An 18263-nucleotide genomic window follows, 5' to 3' on the forward strand; every position below is an offset into this window, starting at 1 on the left:
CATTGATGCACGTGCTCACTGACATATGTATGTGTGTATATATGTACATACATTTATCTATCTGTATAGAGATACAAGAGATCTGTATCAGGTTATTCCATGTACAGAGGGCTGGGGAGGGCTCAGCTCTCACAGCTGGTCAGTGTCCAGCACCTCGTGTGGTGGGCACCAGCTGGCACTTCACCAAGCAGACCTGTGCAAACACACTCCGGTGGCTGAGCACTGCCCACGAACCCACCAGGCCTGGCACCGGTGCCACAGTGGCAGCAGCGTGACAGCCACGTGTGCTGGGGCATTCACCAGCTGCCCAGGCCAAGTGCTGTGCTCCTGTCCCCCACCTGCACCCACTCCCGTGCCATGGCTGTGCTCTCCCTGCTCCCCGGGCTGAGGCAGTGCCGGGGCAGGGCTGGGCAGTGCCTCGCCAGCCAGGGCCCATCCCGCCCTACCTGGGGCCACGCCGGGCAGGCTGGGGGTGGCAGTGGTGACGAGTCCTGCTCGTGGGGCCACGTACGCTCGGGTTCAGTGGCGGAAGCAGCGTCAGCCGCAGTCCAGTGGTGGCCACAGTGACCAGTCTGGGTCTGGGTCCAGAGCAGCAGACCCGGGTGTTCCTCCAGGCACGGGCATGGCAGAGGTTGCCACACTGAGCTGTGGCCTCCAGCAGAAGGGGGACAGCCCTGTCCAGGCAATCCCTCAGTCTCAGCACCAAATGCCTCTCCTGGCAGGGTGGGGGTCACACCAGCCAGGACCCCAGAACCCCTGGGTGAGGGGCAGCCTCACAGCTCAGGGCTGGAGCCCGCAGTGGTCATAGCAGGGGTGTGTGGAATGTCCGTGTGTGCAAGGGTAGCTCAGAGTCCCCATGGGCTATTCCATGGGGCCATGCAGCTGGGAACAGGGTCAGCTCCCATGCTGCCAGGACTGACCAGAGGGTACAGGGCAGGCAGCAATGTCAGGGCATCCCAAGGGGCCTCAGAGCTGGGCAGAGGGGTTCAGGCCACTGCTGGGGAAACAGGGACCCATGGTTGGGCTGGGGCTGGAGGGGAGCCCTATCCAGGCTGGAGAATGATGCCATGCAGGGATCAGACTCCTGGGAAGCCCAGCTGTCCTGGGGTGGGGGGGTCACTCAGAAGCCAGGCACTGGTGGTGGAATCAGTGCTGAGGGAGTCCTGGGCAGGGCCATGTGTCAGTGCAGGGGAGCCATGGGACAGCAGCTCCTGCCCAGACAAGAACCTGGAGCAGAGCATGAGCTGACTGTTGGAGTGTGGACAGCACCCATGAGGGAAAGGGGCCAGAGGTCAAGTGGGACAAAAGGGCTGGCAGGGCCACTGCCCTGTCCCACAGATCTGGGCCAGAGATGGCAGCCAAGGTCAGCCAAGAGTAAAGATCATCAGACACATCCATGGCGATGAGGTCCGACGTAGAGCCAGGAAGGTGAGTCAGCAAGGGAGGTCGGGATCAGGTCCAGGGACAGCAACCAGGGTCAGCCAGAGTCTAAGGATCACTAGGCAAGTCCATAATGACGGGCAAAGGCTGCGGTCAAGCTGGGAAGTCAGTCTGTGGGCCAAGGTCCAGGTTCAGATTACTGGGGTCAATGGCCAGGCACAGGCATGGCTGTTGCTCTGGCCAGGCCCCAGCAGCAAAACTTCAACCCACCAGCCAGTAGGGATGGCCAGGGCCTCCCTGCCCAGGCACAAGGCAGCCACTGCCCCACAGGTGCTCTCTAAGCTGGCCCCAAGCCCGTGGAGCCAAAGCCCATCATCGCTGGGGATGGAGGGGGGAACAGAGGAGTGCTCGCAGTGACACTCATTTTCTCTTTGGTGGCAGCAGCAGGACTGGGACCTCTGCGGGACAATGGCCCAGCTGCTGCTCCAAGCCAGCCACCCACCCCGGGCTGCCCAGAGCTGTTGCTTGGTGACAATGAGGGACGTACCTGGAAGAGCCTGTTGCACTCCATTATCATGTGGGCCAAGCCCTGTGTTGCTGCCAGGTTCTCACTCAGCTCCCTCTGGTCTGGCTTCCCCAAGCTGCACTTCCTCTGACTGGATCTAGGAGAGGGGGAGGTGAAAGGAAGGCTGAGCAAGCAAAGTGCTGGGAACCACACACAAACACACTGCACTGAAGGACCTGTCTGTGCCATGCAGGGCTAAAGCTATGTGACTGCAGAAAGTCCGCCGGGAGAATTCCCTCCCAGCACATCCCAAAGGTGTCCAGGGCACTACTGACCAGTAGTAATAGACACCCAAGAAAGGCAAGTCAAGGAATTTATTCCCCAAACACATAATCACACACTTGGCCAAGGACAACAATGACCCCAAACTTATTTCTGTGTAACTTTCAATATCAAACTCCTTTGATAACTGCAAAGCCCATGTAGAACCTTTAAAATCCTGTGGCCCAAACCACACCCAACACATTTCAAAAACAGTCCCTCTTTTAATTCATGCTCATGGTATTACATCATTAGTCCTGGCTTCTGAAACTTTTATCTATGTGCATTCCTGCCAAATGGCTTGAAAATTGAGTGGAAGATAATAGTCCTCAGTGCTGCTCCTTAGAGTCAGACCTGTCAGCTTGTACCCTTTGAAGTGGGAACCCTGCACCAAGGCATTAATGCACAGTTACAGCAGAGCTAAAGCTTCAAAGCATCCTGGCTCCCAAACACTGACAACAAAGAGAAAACTCCATTGCTATCTGGTCCTAACATTTCAGAGCAGTGTTGATGTAAAGCAACTCCCAGAGTGTAGTTCCCAGGAGCTCACACAGCACAGCAATCCAGCAGGACCTGCTGCTGCTGCCACTCCATCGCATCCCCAGGTGCCCTCGCAGTGGCCCTGTGGCTCCCTCCCCATGTGCCAGCTCAGCACAGGGATGCCTGAGGCATTTTCTGCTGTTTTACGACATTTAAAAGAAAATCCTTGGTTTTCCTTCCCTTCCCTGTGCTATCCAGAGCCTGAAAGATGCCAACAGCTCATCTGACAGCTGCTTTGGGACTGGTCCTCCCCTGTAGATCCCCAGGTGAGGTGTTCAGCTCGCCACGCTGTCAGGAGCACAATGCTTCCCGCACAGCCAGCTGTGCTCTCCTGCCCTGACCCATCTGTCCACAGCCCAGGAGCACGAGCAGAGCAAACAGCCCTGCCTCAGGAGGCCAGATAAGGCATGAATGCTTTTGGAGATTATTTGTCTACTTTGGCTCAAGGGCACCTTCCTCCCTGCACGTACAAACAGGGGATGTTATGCAACCCAGATACTTTTACTTATTAAGATAAATTTACAGAATCCCCATGGCTCGACTTGGCAGGAATGATCCCCTTATCACCCAGCAGAACCAGTGCCAGTAGCTGCTTCAATCTGCCAGGTATCTGCAGGGCCTGAAGGCTGCACCTGGGCTCAGGTTGCCAGTGCAGGAGCACATTTCCAAAGGCCAATGCCACTTTATGCAAGCAGTGGGCCACATGCTGGGCCCCTGGGCAACCAGGGGAGCACAGCAGTGGCGAGGGACACACACAGACTGGTCAGGAGCATGGCAATGGGGCCTTACCACTGCCCTCTGCACTGGGCAGTAGCAGCCGCAGAGAGCTCCTGCTGCACCTGAGCAACCAGATCTAAGGCAGACCCCAAGGCACACACAGTCTGTTTCCCCCTCAAAATCAAATACTGAGCCTAGGCCAGCTACAGAAAGCATTGCTCCAGCAAGGAACACTGTGGACAGCTGCAGTACCAGCATCAAGATGCCAATACCTGGTTGAGGAGGAGCTGTCCCGCCTCAGGGTGTTGAGGTGAAACAAAGAAGGTGCAAGACAGACAGCAATGTTGGTTGGGGTCATCTGGTTTTCCTCAACAAAAGCCACCACATCTCGCAGGAAGAACAGGAGGATTTTCAAAGCTTCTCGGTTTTCCTTTGGGAGAAGGAGAATAGCAGCCTGGACAGCTTGAAACTGCTCATCCTTTGGCACGTCTGAAAGCAAGAACAATGACAAAAATTACGTGTGACTTGCACAAGGAGCATCCATCAGCAGGGTCCCAATCAGGGCACTGAGCTTGTAGGTTCATCCACTTCCTTGTCCCAAGCTCACAGCAGACAAGGAAAGGCTATTATCCCATCAAACATGTCCCATTTCTCCTACTGCCTGTCAAGTGCATGTTCACACCCAGGGATGCTGCTGCCTGACTTGCAATTTATCTTGAACACCATGCTAATGAACTAATCTGAACTGAGTTACAATCCAAATAAGGGCCTGTCTCCCCATAAAATATTACTCTGCAGTGATACTTTGGAGCAGGTAGCTGCTCTACTGTCTTTTCCTTTCAGCTTCAAGCAAGAACAGAACAGATGCTCTCAGGTAACTCAATTCAGAGACCAGTGTTTTGCCAACAGATTTTCATTCACACTAACCCCCAGTGAGACTGTCTGCCCAAACAGCTCCTGCAGGAGACTGAGTCTGGTTCATCCTGCCACACATCCCCACCACAAGGATTTCTCCAATTAACACCACTGCAAAGAGTAGAATATCTCTTCCCTTCAGGTAGAAGCACATATGAAGAACACACAAAACACACTTCTTGGTGAAAGCAGCACAATTCCTATCTCCAAAAGACTAATTTAATCTGTGCACTGCCTCCAGTCAATCTGGCAGAAGACGGGTGAGTGGGGTGAGTGGAATTTGCTGTTTCTCTCCCAAAACAAGAGACAGGAGGTGGACAGTGGCCAGATTACAATAATTGGAGGAAAACTGTTATGCATCCTTTGGACATGGGAATTGTGGACCTCCTTACAGAGGAGGATTTGTGAATGCAAAAAGAAAACTTGCTTCAAACAAATAAATAATTTTCAGACAAAATTTTAAAGCCCTGACAGGTGATGAAATAAAACCCAACTGGACTTTCATGAACCCACACCATACACAAGACAGCAGCTGCTCGTTGACCTATGTCAGTAAAAGTCACTCAGGTTAGGCTGCAAAGCCAGTCCTCTCAGAAAGCTGACACTCTGCCTTTCAAAACCTTTTCTCAAAAGCAGAAGAAACTTGCCTGTCCTAAGAACATTATTAGCCCTACTTCAAGTTCTTTCCCTGACCCATCTGCTTTTTGAAAGTGAATTCCTTGAGGGTAAAGCACAGGAGATAGAACCTGTTTAAACTGTAATAAATGTGGTATTTCAGCTTCATGTTTCCTTTTTTGGGTTAAGTCTCAAGGACAGTAACAGTGCAAGCACAAGCAGAAAGCTGCTGGTATTTCTCCACTGTTTCACAGCAGCTGTTCTTGGGCACCTTAATAAAGAAATGTCATCAATATAACAGGATTTCTCACTCAACGAGCTTTGCCATGCTGTGAACAAGGGGACCAGGTTATTTCTTAATTTTGCATATGGAAATGACTGTTTAAAAACACAGTTTAAGGGGGCTGCTGCAGCACTTCACTACACTCATCCTTCAAGAAAGAGAATCAGCTGCTTCATAGGATGCAGATGGGAAGCTCTCAAGTCCAGAGCCACAATGAACTCATCTTGTCAGAAATGTCCTGCCTGACTTGTCTCCTCTGACTACAGGGGGACATGGCACTAGGCCTAGTCTGGCCACTGCACAGCTGAATATTAAGATATTCAGATGAGGTTTTGGTACCTACATTGGTAGATGTGGAGGAAGGATTCACAGAGCCTGCTAGTAAATATAGGCTCAGGAAGGTCTCGGAAATACTGCTTCACCATATCTGCCACGTCAAATGCTGACTGCCCTTCGTAACAGACATTGTTTGGGTTGGTTTCATTCATTTCTCTTAAAGACAGAATCCTGGATTTAACACCAGATTTTCGGAACAGGCCAACCTGTGGGTAAAAGAAATTATTAAAGAGAGGAGCCATCAAGAATCAAACTTCTGACAAATAAGTGATCCTTCACCTTCCCTATAATAGCAAATATTCTATGGCAGTGGGATTGAACACCAAAATACTTTTGTATCATCAGAAGCCACAAGGACATTTCTCTGAGGCAAACCATGCCTGATGCCCACAGAACCTGCTGTGACATACCAATTTTCATGTTTGTTTGGCTTTTATTTAATTCAAAAGTACTCATTTTGCCTTTTAAAATCACTACCACTGACATATGTCCATTTTCTTTGGCAGGCTGTGTTTACACATGGCAACTCCAAGTTTCAAATTCGTCAATGTGTGTCCACCAAACGCAAACATACATCGAGTGCTGGCTCACACAAACTGACTGTGAGATCCACATGGCTCCTTGTAACACCTGGTACATCTGATGCATCTAATCCTTCCACAGGCTGGCAAAGGGCAGCTGCCATTTTGAGGGAAACTTTGATTTTCTTTTTAATGTGATTGTCAATTGAGTTTCAGACAAAAGTGAGAATTAGGAGTTTCCCATGAGCTCGACCCCACCAAAGCTTCTGGTGACAGCTTTACTCTGTGCCACTGAGACAGTATTTACACTCTTTGGTTTATTTATATGAACTGAGTGGATACCATAACCTCAAAATGAAAAACACTTGCACTGTCACTTCACAGAACTCACACACTTTTGCATTTTGGCATGATATTACAGAACTAGACAGTGGCAAAGCACAGGAAAAAAAGTCCTCTCTTTAACTAATATGTCTCATGTCACAAGGTCCTCCATTTCTGCAGCTATGCTGTGGAAATACCATAGGCAGCACACACGTCCACTGCCATCTCCACTTAGGGGATAAATAGAGCTGAGATCCAGAAAGAGTTGTTAGAAGCACTGCTGTAATGTTTCCTCTCTGCTTAGTGGTGCATTTCAGCTGAAACAGGATTAATTTTCACATTAGCTCTGGCACTACCAGCAGCCACAGAACAGAGGGAACAATGACATTGTCTGGCAGATTTGCCTCCTTAGGGAGCAGAGACATGACACCTCCCCAGGCAAAGACAGCCTGACTGCCTGCACCAAGAGACCTGACTGCAGAGGGTTTCAGTGAGGGAAGGCACAAAAATACAGTACAGGGCTAAAGGCATTCCTAGAGGGAATCAGCACTGGTACTTCCCTGCAGGCCGCCAGCTCAGACCTACACCTTTCTGCCTATTCAGAGCCTTAGGGGGCAAGAAAGTCCTTCACAAAAGTTAGAAACAGAGTCTGGTTCCCTGGAGCACATCTGTTCATGGCCCAGAGCTGCCCTGGCCTGCCTTCAGTTCATACCTGGTCAAGAAAGTGGCTTCTCAGATACTCCAGGGCTTGCAGGATGCCATTGGGCAGGGGGTGGCTCGTTCGCTGCACATTCAGAAGTAAAGGAACCCCAAACACGTTTTTGTCCTTGTAGTCTGAGGCTTTTGGTTTTTTAATGAACTTTGGTATGGTCCTGGAAACAAAAACCAGTACATGCAGCTTACTAGCTGGCCAGCACATCCCACCTGCTGCTTTACACTCATCAGAAAGGGTTGAGCTGTACCTTGTTACAACCCCAAATTCTGCCACATACCTGTACACACAGCATCAGGAGGGAGAGAAGATCAGCAAAGGCAATTACAGGGATGACTTCCTCATTTCATTGCTGAAATTAACTTTAATAAAGCATCCTCATGGGAAATACATTCCATCCCTTTATGACACTGGAGGGTTTTTTCATTCTTTCTATATTCAAGTACCAGCTCCCTATCACAAAATGCTGACTGATGTACGTAAGTCCTCCGAGTGTCTGAATTTGCCACTGGTTTAGTTCAAACAGACACTCAGAGCTGAAGGGCTGGATTCTCAGTCCAGCCAACTCTCCCCTCAGGTCCCGCACACCCTGCAAAGGCCCTCTGACAAAGCCCTGCAATTGGGCAAATTTAAAGAGAAACTATGATGTGCCTTAAAATCAGTAACAGCACGACCACCAGCAAGGGCCCAAAGTGCAGCCCACAGCAGAGGAAATCCTGGAGCCATGGAAATAACCCTGAAGCTGCCAGCAATTTAATAGGATGAAATTCTTCATCTTGAACATGTGCAATGTAGGCAGACAAGGAAATTCACATGCTTACATCAACTCCTCTCTGTCCAGCTCAGGTTGCTTTAATATCAGAAAACTTACCAGTTCCAGCCCTGCTTACTGGAAGGGGAATATCTGTCCATTAAAGCTGTGAGCTTCAACAGTGCCAGCTTTTGTGTGCGGGCCAGCTGGGCAGCTGACTGGCCATCAGTCTGGAGGGAAAGGCTTTCCAGGTTCACGCTCTCTTCCACAGACCAGTGTTGCTTCCCATGCCTATGGGATAAATATTGTTTAAGCTTAGAACCATCTCCACCACCCCTGTTTTCTACCTGCATTGGTGAAGCACCTAAGACTCTAAATGACCTGCAGTTAGTTGCACTTAAACAAGGTACTTCCCATCCAGGAGGGCCTCTGGCAATACAAACTGTTTCCCTGATTCCAATGCCTGAGTGCTCATGCAGATTACGAGTGTCCTACTTTCAGCAGAGGTCAGATGTTGGTACCTGTGGAGCGGTACCTGCCACCAGCAGTGCACACCCTGCTACCTAGGACAGACTTTAGAATACTTTGTTCTGGCAATGCAATTATATTTCGAGTGGACAGAATCAAAGGCAAACCCAAGGATGGCTGACCTGTTGGTCTTTTTAGAGTCTGTGATGTAAGTCAGGTCTGCAGAACCAATCTCCTTGCCCAGGCCACAGCTGCTCTCTCCCTCAGCCTCCCCTGCTGTCTTGTCTTCTGAGCCCTCTGTTTCAAGAGAGCTTTCTTTAGGGGAAGGTGGATACAAAGAGGTCAAGTCACTGGCAAAGTCAGAATCCCTATCATCTGAGAACTTCTCTGTCCACTGATCAACCAACTTTTTGAGACCATTGACATCTGCTATGACACTGTTCAGTTCTGAGAACACATCGTCGTCACCAACTTGTGCTGCCTCCAAAGTCTCCAGGTCAATGTTGGGCATGTTGTCATACACGCTCCGCCTGTTATCCCCGCCCGACAGGGGACTCCTGGGGGCTCTGGGGTCCTTGGAACCGCTCCTGCTCCGGCTCCTCCTGCACCCATGGAAACTCCCAGTTCTCCAGTTAACAGAAGAGTTGTCTGCTGGAGACAGGGAGCTATCTGTAAGTACTGTGGGGAAAGTGCCAGGTTTATGGCCTTGTGGAATTTGAAACATCTGGTTCTTTTGTAACATTATGTCATTTTTTAGGTTTTGCTGAGATAGATCATTCCCCAGCAAGAGTTTGCTGGAGTCCATGTGCTCTGCATACGTCCCCCTTCCTTCACAGGGGCTGCCTGGTTTTATAACAGGACTTGGAGTGCTCCCTGTGCTGCTATTTGCAGACTGATTGCTGCTATTGCAGCTCCGGGGAGAAAAGGAAGAATTGCTCTTTGTTCGGATGCCAGAAAGGTCAGAAATATTTACACAGTTCAGCATCTTCATCTTTTCTTCATTAAGTCCTTCCAGAAGAACAGGTTCACTTATTATGGGTTTGGCCTTTGACTGACCACTCCTTAAGTTGCAGCTCCTTAAGTGCAGCTTCTCCATTTTCTTTAGAAGGCTCTTCCTCTTTTTAGATGGTGACTTATCCAAAAGCTTCTCCTCACTGGTGATATTTAAAAATTCACTGAGGGGAGGAGAACAACTAAAAGCAGAGTCCAGTGAAGGTACCTTAACTGAGGAACATCTTGAGGAACTTGTGCTGGTTTCCACATCTTCAAAAGGTTTTTGGGAGTTAACAACGTCACTGTCAGCACTGCTGGTGCTGTGAATTGAGGACACATCGTGCTTATCACCATGATCCAGAAAGACACTGTCCTCGTTGTTGATGATCTTCAGTATTGGGCTGCCTGGGGTGGAGGCACCAGCCCCTTCCTCTGCTGGAAAATCTGCCAGGCTCTCGATGCGAGACCACCGCTGACTGCACCTCTCATAAGCCCATCTGTCACTTATTGCACAGGGTTCATCATCTTCAGAGTCATCACTCTTAGAAGGAGAAAAAACCCAAAAACAGTTCAAGGGCAAAGTTAGGCAAATTATAAATTACAAAAAACAATTTAACATAAAAAGGAGACTTAAATTTTCTGCCAACTTCCAAAACCCCCAAGACCAACATATGGAAATGTGACCATTCAGACACTGAATGTCTGCCCTGAGAGAGCTGAAAAACATACTGACAAATGACTCCCAAGCATGCTGACAAATCTGGGAAGTTTACCACAGGAAAAGGTGACAGATTTGATCTAAGGTGGAAAAATCCTGATTTGTGGCAAATCCAAGGGTATTGAAAGATAATTGTATTGGGTTTAGATGGCCTCTCCTAAAGCCAATCAAATCAAACACTCTCACGCTTCTGTGACCAAAACTCATCCATTTTCAGGTAAAGGGGTGTTTAGCTGTGGGACTGTGGCAGCATCAATACTTGTAGCACCTTTTGAAGCCCTCAGCCTCCCTTGCCACCTGCCCCAGGTGCCCCCTTTGCTGGATTGTCCCCACTCCGAGGGAACACAGAGACAGCAAAACACTGGAGAGATGGGAGCCACCTGTCTCTTCCCTGTGGGCTCTCTTGCCCCACTCTTCCCTAATGACAGAGCAGAACTCTCAAAAACCCAGACATTTTTTCCAGAAGATGGCATTATTTTCTTGCTAGTCCTGCAGTTGGTACCTCAGAGGCTTTGCAGGCCTGGTGTTGCCCAGCCAAGCTGTGGCTACCACTCTGATTTAGCTACAGCATTTTTGTGGCAGAGCACAAAGACAGCACAGCTAAAACCTACCCAGCTTGTATTTGCTGAACATTTGCATTGCCCATTTATTTCTTTGTTGAGTCAATAGGAGTGAGCTTTCAGCATTTAAATAAAGTGGGAAACTACTTAGGAGAGCAATGATAGTCATGTTGAGATGGGGCTTTGGGGCAACTGTAGGACAGTAACATGTTAAGTCAAATTTTAAAAGTGTTTCAAAAGCCACCCCTAATCTACCTTGCAAAGTTTCAAACATTATGTCGTTTCAATCTCCATCCTTGCATTTATGTTCCTCAACATAAAATGCAAATAGCAGAGCTTTGCAGGATGGAATAGAATAGAAAGTTCAGAAATTGCTAATCCTTCATGCACTTTTAAACCCCAGTGTTTGATACAATAGCTAAACACATCTTTAATTGGAACAGGAACTGTTACAAACATACCCGTTTCCTATCACGGCTTATTTCCACTTTCATTGATGCATACTTGTTCAGTGTGTTCAACCTTCTAGGATATAGAAAAAAAACAGGAGTTTTAAATTTCAACTATTTTATTTCTTGAAAACAAACATGCACCAAACTAGTTGTGATCTTCTACCACGGAGTCTTCATTACTGGTGCCAAACACTGACATTCTGTTAGAGGCTCCCATACATTGGTCCCCAAACCAGCACCAATAACCACCCCATGATGTTCATACTTCCAGTTCTGCCATCTTAAAACTGGAGAAGACAACAATAATCAATCATTTAATTAAAAAATCATATTATTAGCTTCAGTGATTGTGAAAAATATCATGTTGATTTAAGATTTTGAAAATAAATGAAACTCTGTGTAGGCTTCTTGAAAAAGAAAAATTAAAAATTCAAGATGTTAACCTGTATCCCTGGAAGTACTGTATTATCTATCATTTTAATTAAAGCTTGTGCAATCAATAAGGTCCCAAACTAGTCAATCACTTAATTGTCAAACAATGGGTGGCATCAACAGGAGGCACACTGAGAGTCTCCAAGGAGCACTCAAGATAGAAGTCATACCAAGAAATAAAATATACCCAAAGTTCTCTAATATCTGCTGTTCTTTAGACATGTGTGTGTGAACAACTCCTCTTGGTGCTCTGGTACAGGCAGAGCTGGAATTCAGGTGACCTGACAGGACAGAAAAGGACCAGAACACCTGACTAGGAGAGGAACTTTCCAGTGCCCTAAGTGTTAGAAATCATAATTTCTGCTAAAGAAACTCTGCTAAACAATCTCATAATGAGAAGGCAACTGCAGTACCAAGTGAAGCAAAAGCTTTACACTACCCTGGCACTCTTCCATGGGGAAATTCCAAAGGGCCGTGAGTCTGACTTGGTACTGACAATGCAGGTCACTTGTGTGCTCTGAACAGCTGTGGCAAAGCAATAACTTCAAATCAATACCTTTGCTTCTCACTCGAAAAATATTCAGGAAAACAGAACAGATCTCATGCAGATAATTTTTTTCTGCCTATCTGCTGGAACAGAAGTTGGAGGAAATTCCTCCACTCCATTTCATTATATGTCATCCTAGAAAGCATCCTGCCATGCTTGCAGGGAACTGGTTATTTTTTATCAGCTTGAAGACATTTCACATTACAAAAAAGATATTTAATGCTCAGTGTAACATCCCTGAGAGCTTGGATGAAGAAGAAGTGCAGACACATGCTTACTTTACCTTTTACTTCTTAAAACAACCAACTTCAGTGATACTAAACTGTGTGCTTAAGTGATTTCCTTCAGTCACAACATTGGTGACTCTTAGTCTCTGACAAAAACAAAGGCATGAGAAGATGACTGACAACTGTGGGGCCTGGGAGTATTAAAGATGATTCATTATTAATGTTTACCTGAACAGTGACTCAATCGCATCTCCATCTAAAAATTCATGATCTCTCCTTACAGTTTTTACATCAATGGGAAACTGCATATCTGTGAACAAAGAAGTTGAATCTGAAATCTGAGTTGTAATTGCAAAGACTTTCAATTTTACAACTTATTGATCATAGGTGAAATGAAACTAATTCTATTTCTATAACTGTACATTCATGCGAACATCCTTCCAGCAAGTGAGGATCAGTTCCTTAGAGCAAGTGGGAGAATAATTGTAGGGATCTGCTTGCTGCTGTTATTACAGGTGGACAAACACTTCTGTATTTCCAGGAGCTTGCAGTCACCAAGTGCCATAGACAGGAAACACAAGATTGATAAATACAGTAAAAAACCGGGATTATTTTCCATGAGCCTTTGTCATGGTGAGGTGCAATGCAGCACATGACATACACTCTCTGAGCTGTAATGAGCCTGACACATCATGCTGGGCTGGAAGCTGAAGAGTTCAATGTTTCAGCTCCTGAGATTTAGCCTTGCAGGTGAGGGAACCATTGAGATCCATATGTATTTTCTTAGCTTATTCTATAAGCTTAATTTTCCTAGCCAGGTCAGGACACTGCATAAACAGCGAGGTAATGCAGAGGATTCATTTTCCAGAAGCATGGCAATGCACATTTCCAACAAACAGATTACAGAATAAAATCTGCTGTAGGCAGACAGGAAGCATTTCCAGGGACAGTAGGTTTCATGAAATACAGCTTTCAAATCCAGCTCTATGGCTTGACTTCAAATTTTCAATTTTGCAGTGACTGGGGGAGGTGGGAATGAGAGCAGTTAATGCTGCTCTTTCAACTGTAGTCCTTTGATAAAATCTTTCTTAAAAATAGATTGGCTTTTGTTACTTTCAATGTTTGTAACAAAAAATACATTTTAAAGAAAAACAGTTTTAAGATACATGCACAAGTGTGGCCTGAAAAATTATACAAGTTCTCAGCAAATCCATACCTCCCCCCAAGAAATAAGCACTGTTTGTAGTTATAACAACATGAAAACATGCTGAAATTGCATTCTTGACTGGCTGGCTGCTGCTGAGTATTTCCTCTAAACACTTATGATTGCAAGATGATTTTTCCAACATTCTTTTTCAAAACTCCAATAAAGCAATCTCAGACCACAGGCTGGAGAGCCTCAGAGGAGTTTGGGTTGCCATCACTGGTTGGAAAAATCACTTCCAGCACTCCAAGAAAAAGAGCCTGAAAAAATTATAAGCAACTAAAAATAACAAAAGCAGAAATTTGACTGAGTTACAGTCTAACAATAGGAAAAGAAAACCAGGGAAGATTTGGTCCTTTATAGAATTCTACTGAGTCCCTGCTGAGATGTCCCTTCTGCAAGAAAACACACCAGGTCACTATTTTTCTACAGGTTTTCATGAAGATATAACAGAATTTGGAAGTGCTTCCATCAAAAGTGTCAGGTTCTGAAATATATTATTTATGTGAACAATTCCACTCGAATTCCATGTCAGCTGCTTGACAAGTCTTTGTGATCATACCTTCAAACAGCTGAGCATACTGGGGAAATCCAGCAGCTCTCAGCCAGTCGCAGGCTTCTCTGGCTTCAATTTCTGCAATGAGAACACACAATTGTTCATGGACAGTGCTCACCAGAGTCACCTTTCACAGGATAACATAATTTCACCTGGACATTCTCTGAGAATCCTGTATGTTAATGCTTTGTTAGGATATTGCTAAAAAGGAATAAATTCTTGCATCCAATGCACTTACACGCACATAGCTCTGCAATAGTCATTCCACCATATGACAGATAAGCAAACAAAGAAGAGAATAGATATGAGCACACACTTGGGACGTCACACATCAGCGTAAACCAGCTATCCCTGAGCTGGGGGCAGTGGAACATCTGCTACAGGTTGGAATGAGTCACCAGAGCAGGCTGTAGGACACACATCTGTGCCCTCACACAGCAAAGCCTATTTGTGCATTCCAGTGCTGAGAGATGGTGATAAGACACCAACAAATCCTATAAATAAACTCAAAATGCTCTCACAACTTTAATAACACTGGACACAGCCTAAGCATTCCCAGAACAAGAGTTCTCAGGAGTACCTGTTGCTAAGGTCTATCAATATTTATTTCCTTGCCAACTACCTACGCAACTTGGCAGCCACTGCAGCACAGCAGATGTCAAGAACTAACTGCTCACTTTGTGACAACTGGTAAAGGCCTGTGGCCAGTTCTGTGACATTCCCACAGGAGCAGAGCAGAACACAACCTCACAGAATCACACAATACCAGACTCCTCCAAAGCACAGGCAGGTCAGCATGAGTACATGGCTCCAGGCTCTAATCTCTGCCAACACTAGAAATGTCTGGGTCTGTGGAAGAGGAGAGGCCTCCCATGTACACTTTCTGCAGGTTTGTGTGCACCCCAGCTCATGTTACACCAGACAGAAACCTAAAGGCAAAGACTTCTTTGAAGGGAACATTTTTGAGCTACCTTAAAATCCAGTGTGTTCACTAGAGAGAAATGTTTTTAAAGCATCTTAAAGTGTAGCATGATAGGCCAGAGGAACAGAGCTGTTCCTTAAAACTATTTTCTTTACACATACACTCACAGATTAGGATTCCAAGGCACTTCACACACATACCTGTTCAAATTCACTGCTTGCTTTGCTCAGACTTCTCAGTTGCAAGTCATCAGTGCAACAGACTGAAGTCACTAACCAAAAAAAACATAAAACTTCCATGATTTTATTTTTCTACTTTAAAACTTCAAATTGTTTCCATTATCACTTGGTCAAATTGGACAATGCCATTCTAACACAGGCTTCCCTGCACAAAACTGTATGGCTTTTTCATCTGAGAATAAAGTGATATCACAGGAAGACCAGGATATTTTTACACAAAACAGATGGATGAGTCTTTTTTCACACTGCAGAACAGAAACTAATTTCTTCTACAATAGCCTATATACACTATGCCTATATTTATTGCTATACTTAGTGCCAAAATTTATCATAATCTTTACCACAACACAGCATGTACTGAATACCAAGAGAGGAGACAAAAAAGACAAGCACTGTACTCACAGAGCAAAAAAAGGAAAGAAAAGCTACTTGTAGAAAAGAGCCAGGAGGATGACCAGTCTAACACCAAAATTCTTCACAAAGACAAAGTGATTTTCATTTAGAAAAACTCAGTAGATTCACTCAGCCACCTCAGCTGTGGAGAAACTGTAGCTGTCCTCATTCCAGACCTCAGCCTACTCAGCCAGAGCCTGTGTACAACAATCCTGAGCTCAGACAGGGACTCTGTAGGGGCTGAAGCTTCCCCAGTTCCCAGCATGTTAAAAGCACAACTGCATTTTTAGACCAAACCAAGACATGAACAGTGATGCAAAAAAGAACACAAAGATAAGGCAGAAAAATATTTGGCATCTAGTGAGGATATTTTCAATGAATATGACTGAAAATACAACGACATTGTCACACTTACAGATGGCCTCTTCCATAGAACAAGGACAAAGGAGCTGGGGGAATTTTCTTTGTTGATTTAAATCTTCAGGCCTTCTAACATACCTTTGCACAATCACAAGGCATGTTTGGATTGGATATTAGGAAGAAATTCTTCCCTGGGAGGGTGGTGAGGCCCTGGCACAGGTTGCCCAAAGAAGCTGTGGCTGTCCCATCCCTGGAAGTGTCCAAGGCCAGGCTGGACAGGGCTTGGAGCAACCTGGGATAGACGAGTAGATGGCAACTTTTTGACATCTTTTGGGTGCTATCTGCACGACTGAAACAGCAGAGTAACCTAAATGTGTCACCTCCCTCTCCTGAACTGATTTCATAATTAAGCAGATGAAAAAAAGAAAAAATCCTGCAAAGCTTAATATTCCTAGATTAGAGGCTGGCAACAACTTTTCCATGCCAAGCCAGCTATTTCCCCATGGGCTACAGGTGGTAGGTTACTAGCAGATGTTTACGACAAACAGCACAGAGTACACAGCCTGTGCCACCCTTTGGCTGTACCATGTCCCACAGGTACGTTCTGTGCTGAAGGCTCAGTCCAGTCCCCCTGCAAACAGCACTCAGAGTCGTGGCTGTGCCCAGCCTGCCTGTCCCAGCAGCCCCAGCACAGCCGCCCTCCACGGCTGCTGCCCCTTTCCCCATTGCTCCCTTCTCCCTGGAGCCCCAGCACCTCATCAGCTGGGCTGTGACACCTCTCCTGCAGCCACTTGGGCTAAAAAACTGTGTCCCCCCATCTGAGCACTGTCCTGTTTGCAGACTGCAGAGCCCACACTCGTCAGGTACTTGAAAACCAGATGCTACAGCGTGAATTAAGTCCCTATCAGAATGAACATCAGTGTTAACCAGATCGTTTGCAATAAAGAAAAGACATCTGTGCTGAGATTTGGGCATTGTCTCTGAGATGTTTTCCTCACCAGAAGCAGCACTTTCCTAACAACAAGGCAGAGGCAGCAACCAAATCCAGTGACAGCTGGTATCAAACAGGCCAGTCAGCCTTACTGTGAGGTGATCACAAACTTCAGCTAAAGAAGAATGTCAAACTGTACTTTAAATAAATACTCTGAATAAAATGGGAGGATATCAATTTCTGTTTGAAAGCATCAGCACAGTGAACCTTGCTGCCAGGATGCAGTGTGACTTTCGGTTCCTGCCAAAGAAGGAGACCTCCTCCTTCCCCCAGCTGCGAGTTCCTACCCTTCCTCACTGACAGCCCGAGCCTATGCCAGCAGGTCCTGTCAGCCAAACTGGCAGGAAATCAGTCACTTTCGTTTGGCAAGATGAGATTTATGAAGTTTTAGCTTTCTGAATCAGCTACCACATGTTCTGCTAGGTTCCGGTGGCAGGACACAGGCGGTGGTGGGTACATGCAGGGACAGATGTGGGAACATGCACCTGCCTGCCCAGGCCAGGGAGCTCAGCCTACTGTGAAACCTTTACCTAAATGTACCGCTTTCTAAAAGAGTTGTCTCATTGTTTCAGTATTTCAAAGCAATTTTTAAACGGATTTTTAAAACCAATGGTACACACATTACTTCTATCTCCCTCCAAAACAGTTTTCCAGTTTCAACAGGTAGGAATCACATGCTGATCAGGACTTCATTAATTAAAGGGATCTGTGTTTAAGTCTGAACGCCTTCCAAAACCATGGCAGGAAGAAGAACAGTTGGAGAGGTTTTCTTGCTGTTTGCAGCACTCCTGCATGAGTGCTGCAAACACTGCAAAAACTGCAGGATCCTCCTTGTCCCCTTTTCTGTAGGATGCAAGTGTGGTACTTGTGGCAAAGAAAGGATTTCTCAACATGCCCAGCCCAGAGCCACACTCGTGCAGACAGGAGAACAGATCACAGGGTAGGACCGACTCCTCGCTTTGACTGCACATTGCATCACTCTGTAGAGAAACAGAAAAAAATCCAAAGGATTTTGCTCTTTCCCAACCTTTGTCATTATACAGGAAGACGTTTTTTTTTTCTCTAAATAGCAGTAATCCTCCTCAACAGCCACAGACAAGCAGGTGCCCAGGGTCCCCACTTGATGTGCCACAGCAGGGACAACTGTACCTCACGGGGAAATGTTGCTGCCTCCTCCTGTCACTGACAATCCCAGGCTGGCACCCCCCTCAGCCTCTCCAGAGCTGGAGTCAGCAGGCCCCGTGCATGCTTGGCATCCACACATCAAACTCTGCCACACAT

General features: G+C 46.5%; 1 protein-coding gene across 1 annotated transcript in view; it reads right to left on the reverse strand.

Moving 5' to 3' along the window:
* Positions 1-1421: 1421 nt before the first annotated feature.
* The window catches only part of LOC309578548 (rho GTPase-activating protein 7-like), a 44922-nt gene continuing 28080 nt past the window's right edge, over positions 1422-18263 (reverse strand). The window contains exons 2-11 of the mRNA XM_082291268.1: positions 14084-14155; positions 12546-12627; positions 11121-11184; positions 8571-9922; positions 8041-8211; positions 7170-7329; positions 5620-5818; positions 3736-3952; positions 1928-2042; positions 1422-1551 (exon numbers count right to left, since the gene is read on the reverse strand). Coding sequence (XP_082147394.1) covers positions 1534-1551; positions 1928-2042; positions 3736-3952; positions 5620-5818; positions 7170-7329; positions 8041-8211; positions 8571-9922; positions 11121-11184; positions 12546-12627; positions 14084-14155 — 2450 coding nt within the window. The 3' untranslated portion in view covers positions 1422-1533. The remainder of the gene's footprint in view (positions 1552-1927; positions 2043-3735; positions 3953-5619; positions 5819-7169; positions 7330-8040; positions 8212-8570; positions 9923-11120; positions 11185-12545; positions 12628-14083; positions 14156-18263) is intronic.

The sequence above is a fragment of the Coloeus monedula genome (assembly GCF_965178545.1).
Source record: "Coloeus monedula genome assembly, chromosome: 15".
Taxonomy (NCBI): Eukaryota; Metazoa; Chordata; class Aves; order Passeriformes; family Corvidae; genus Coloeus; species Coloeus monedula.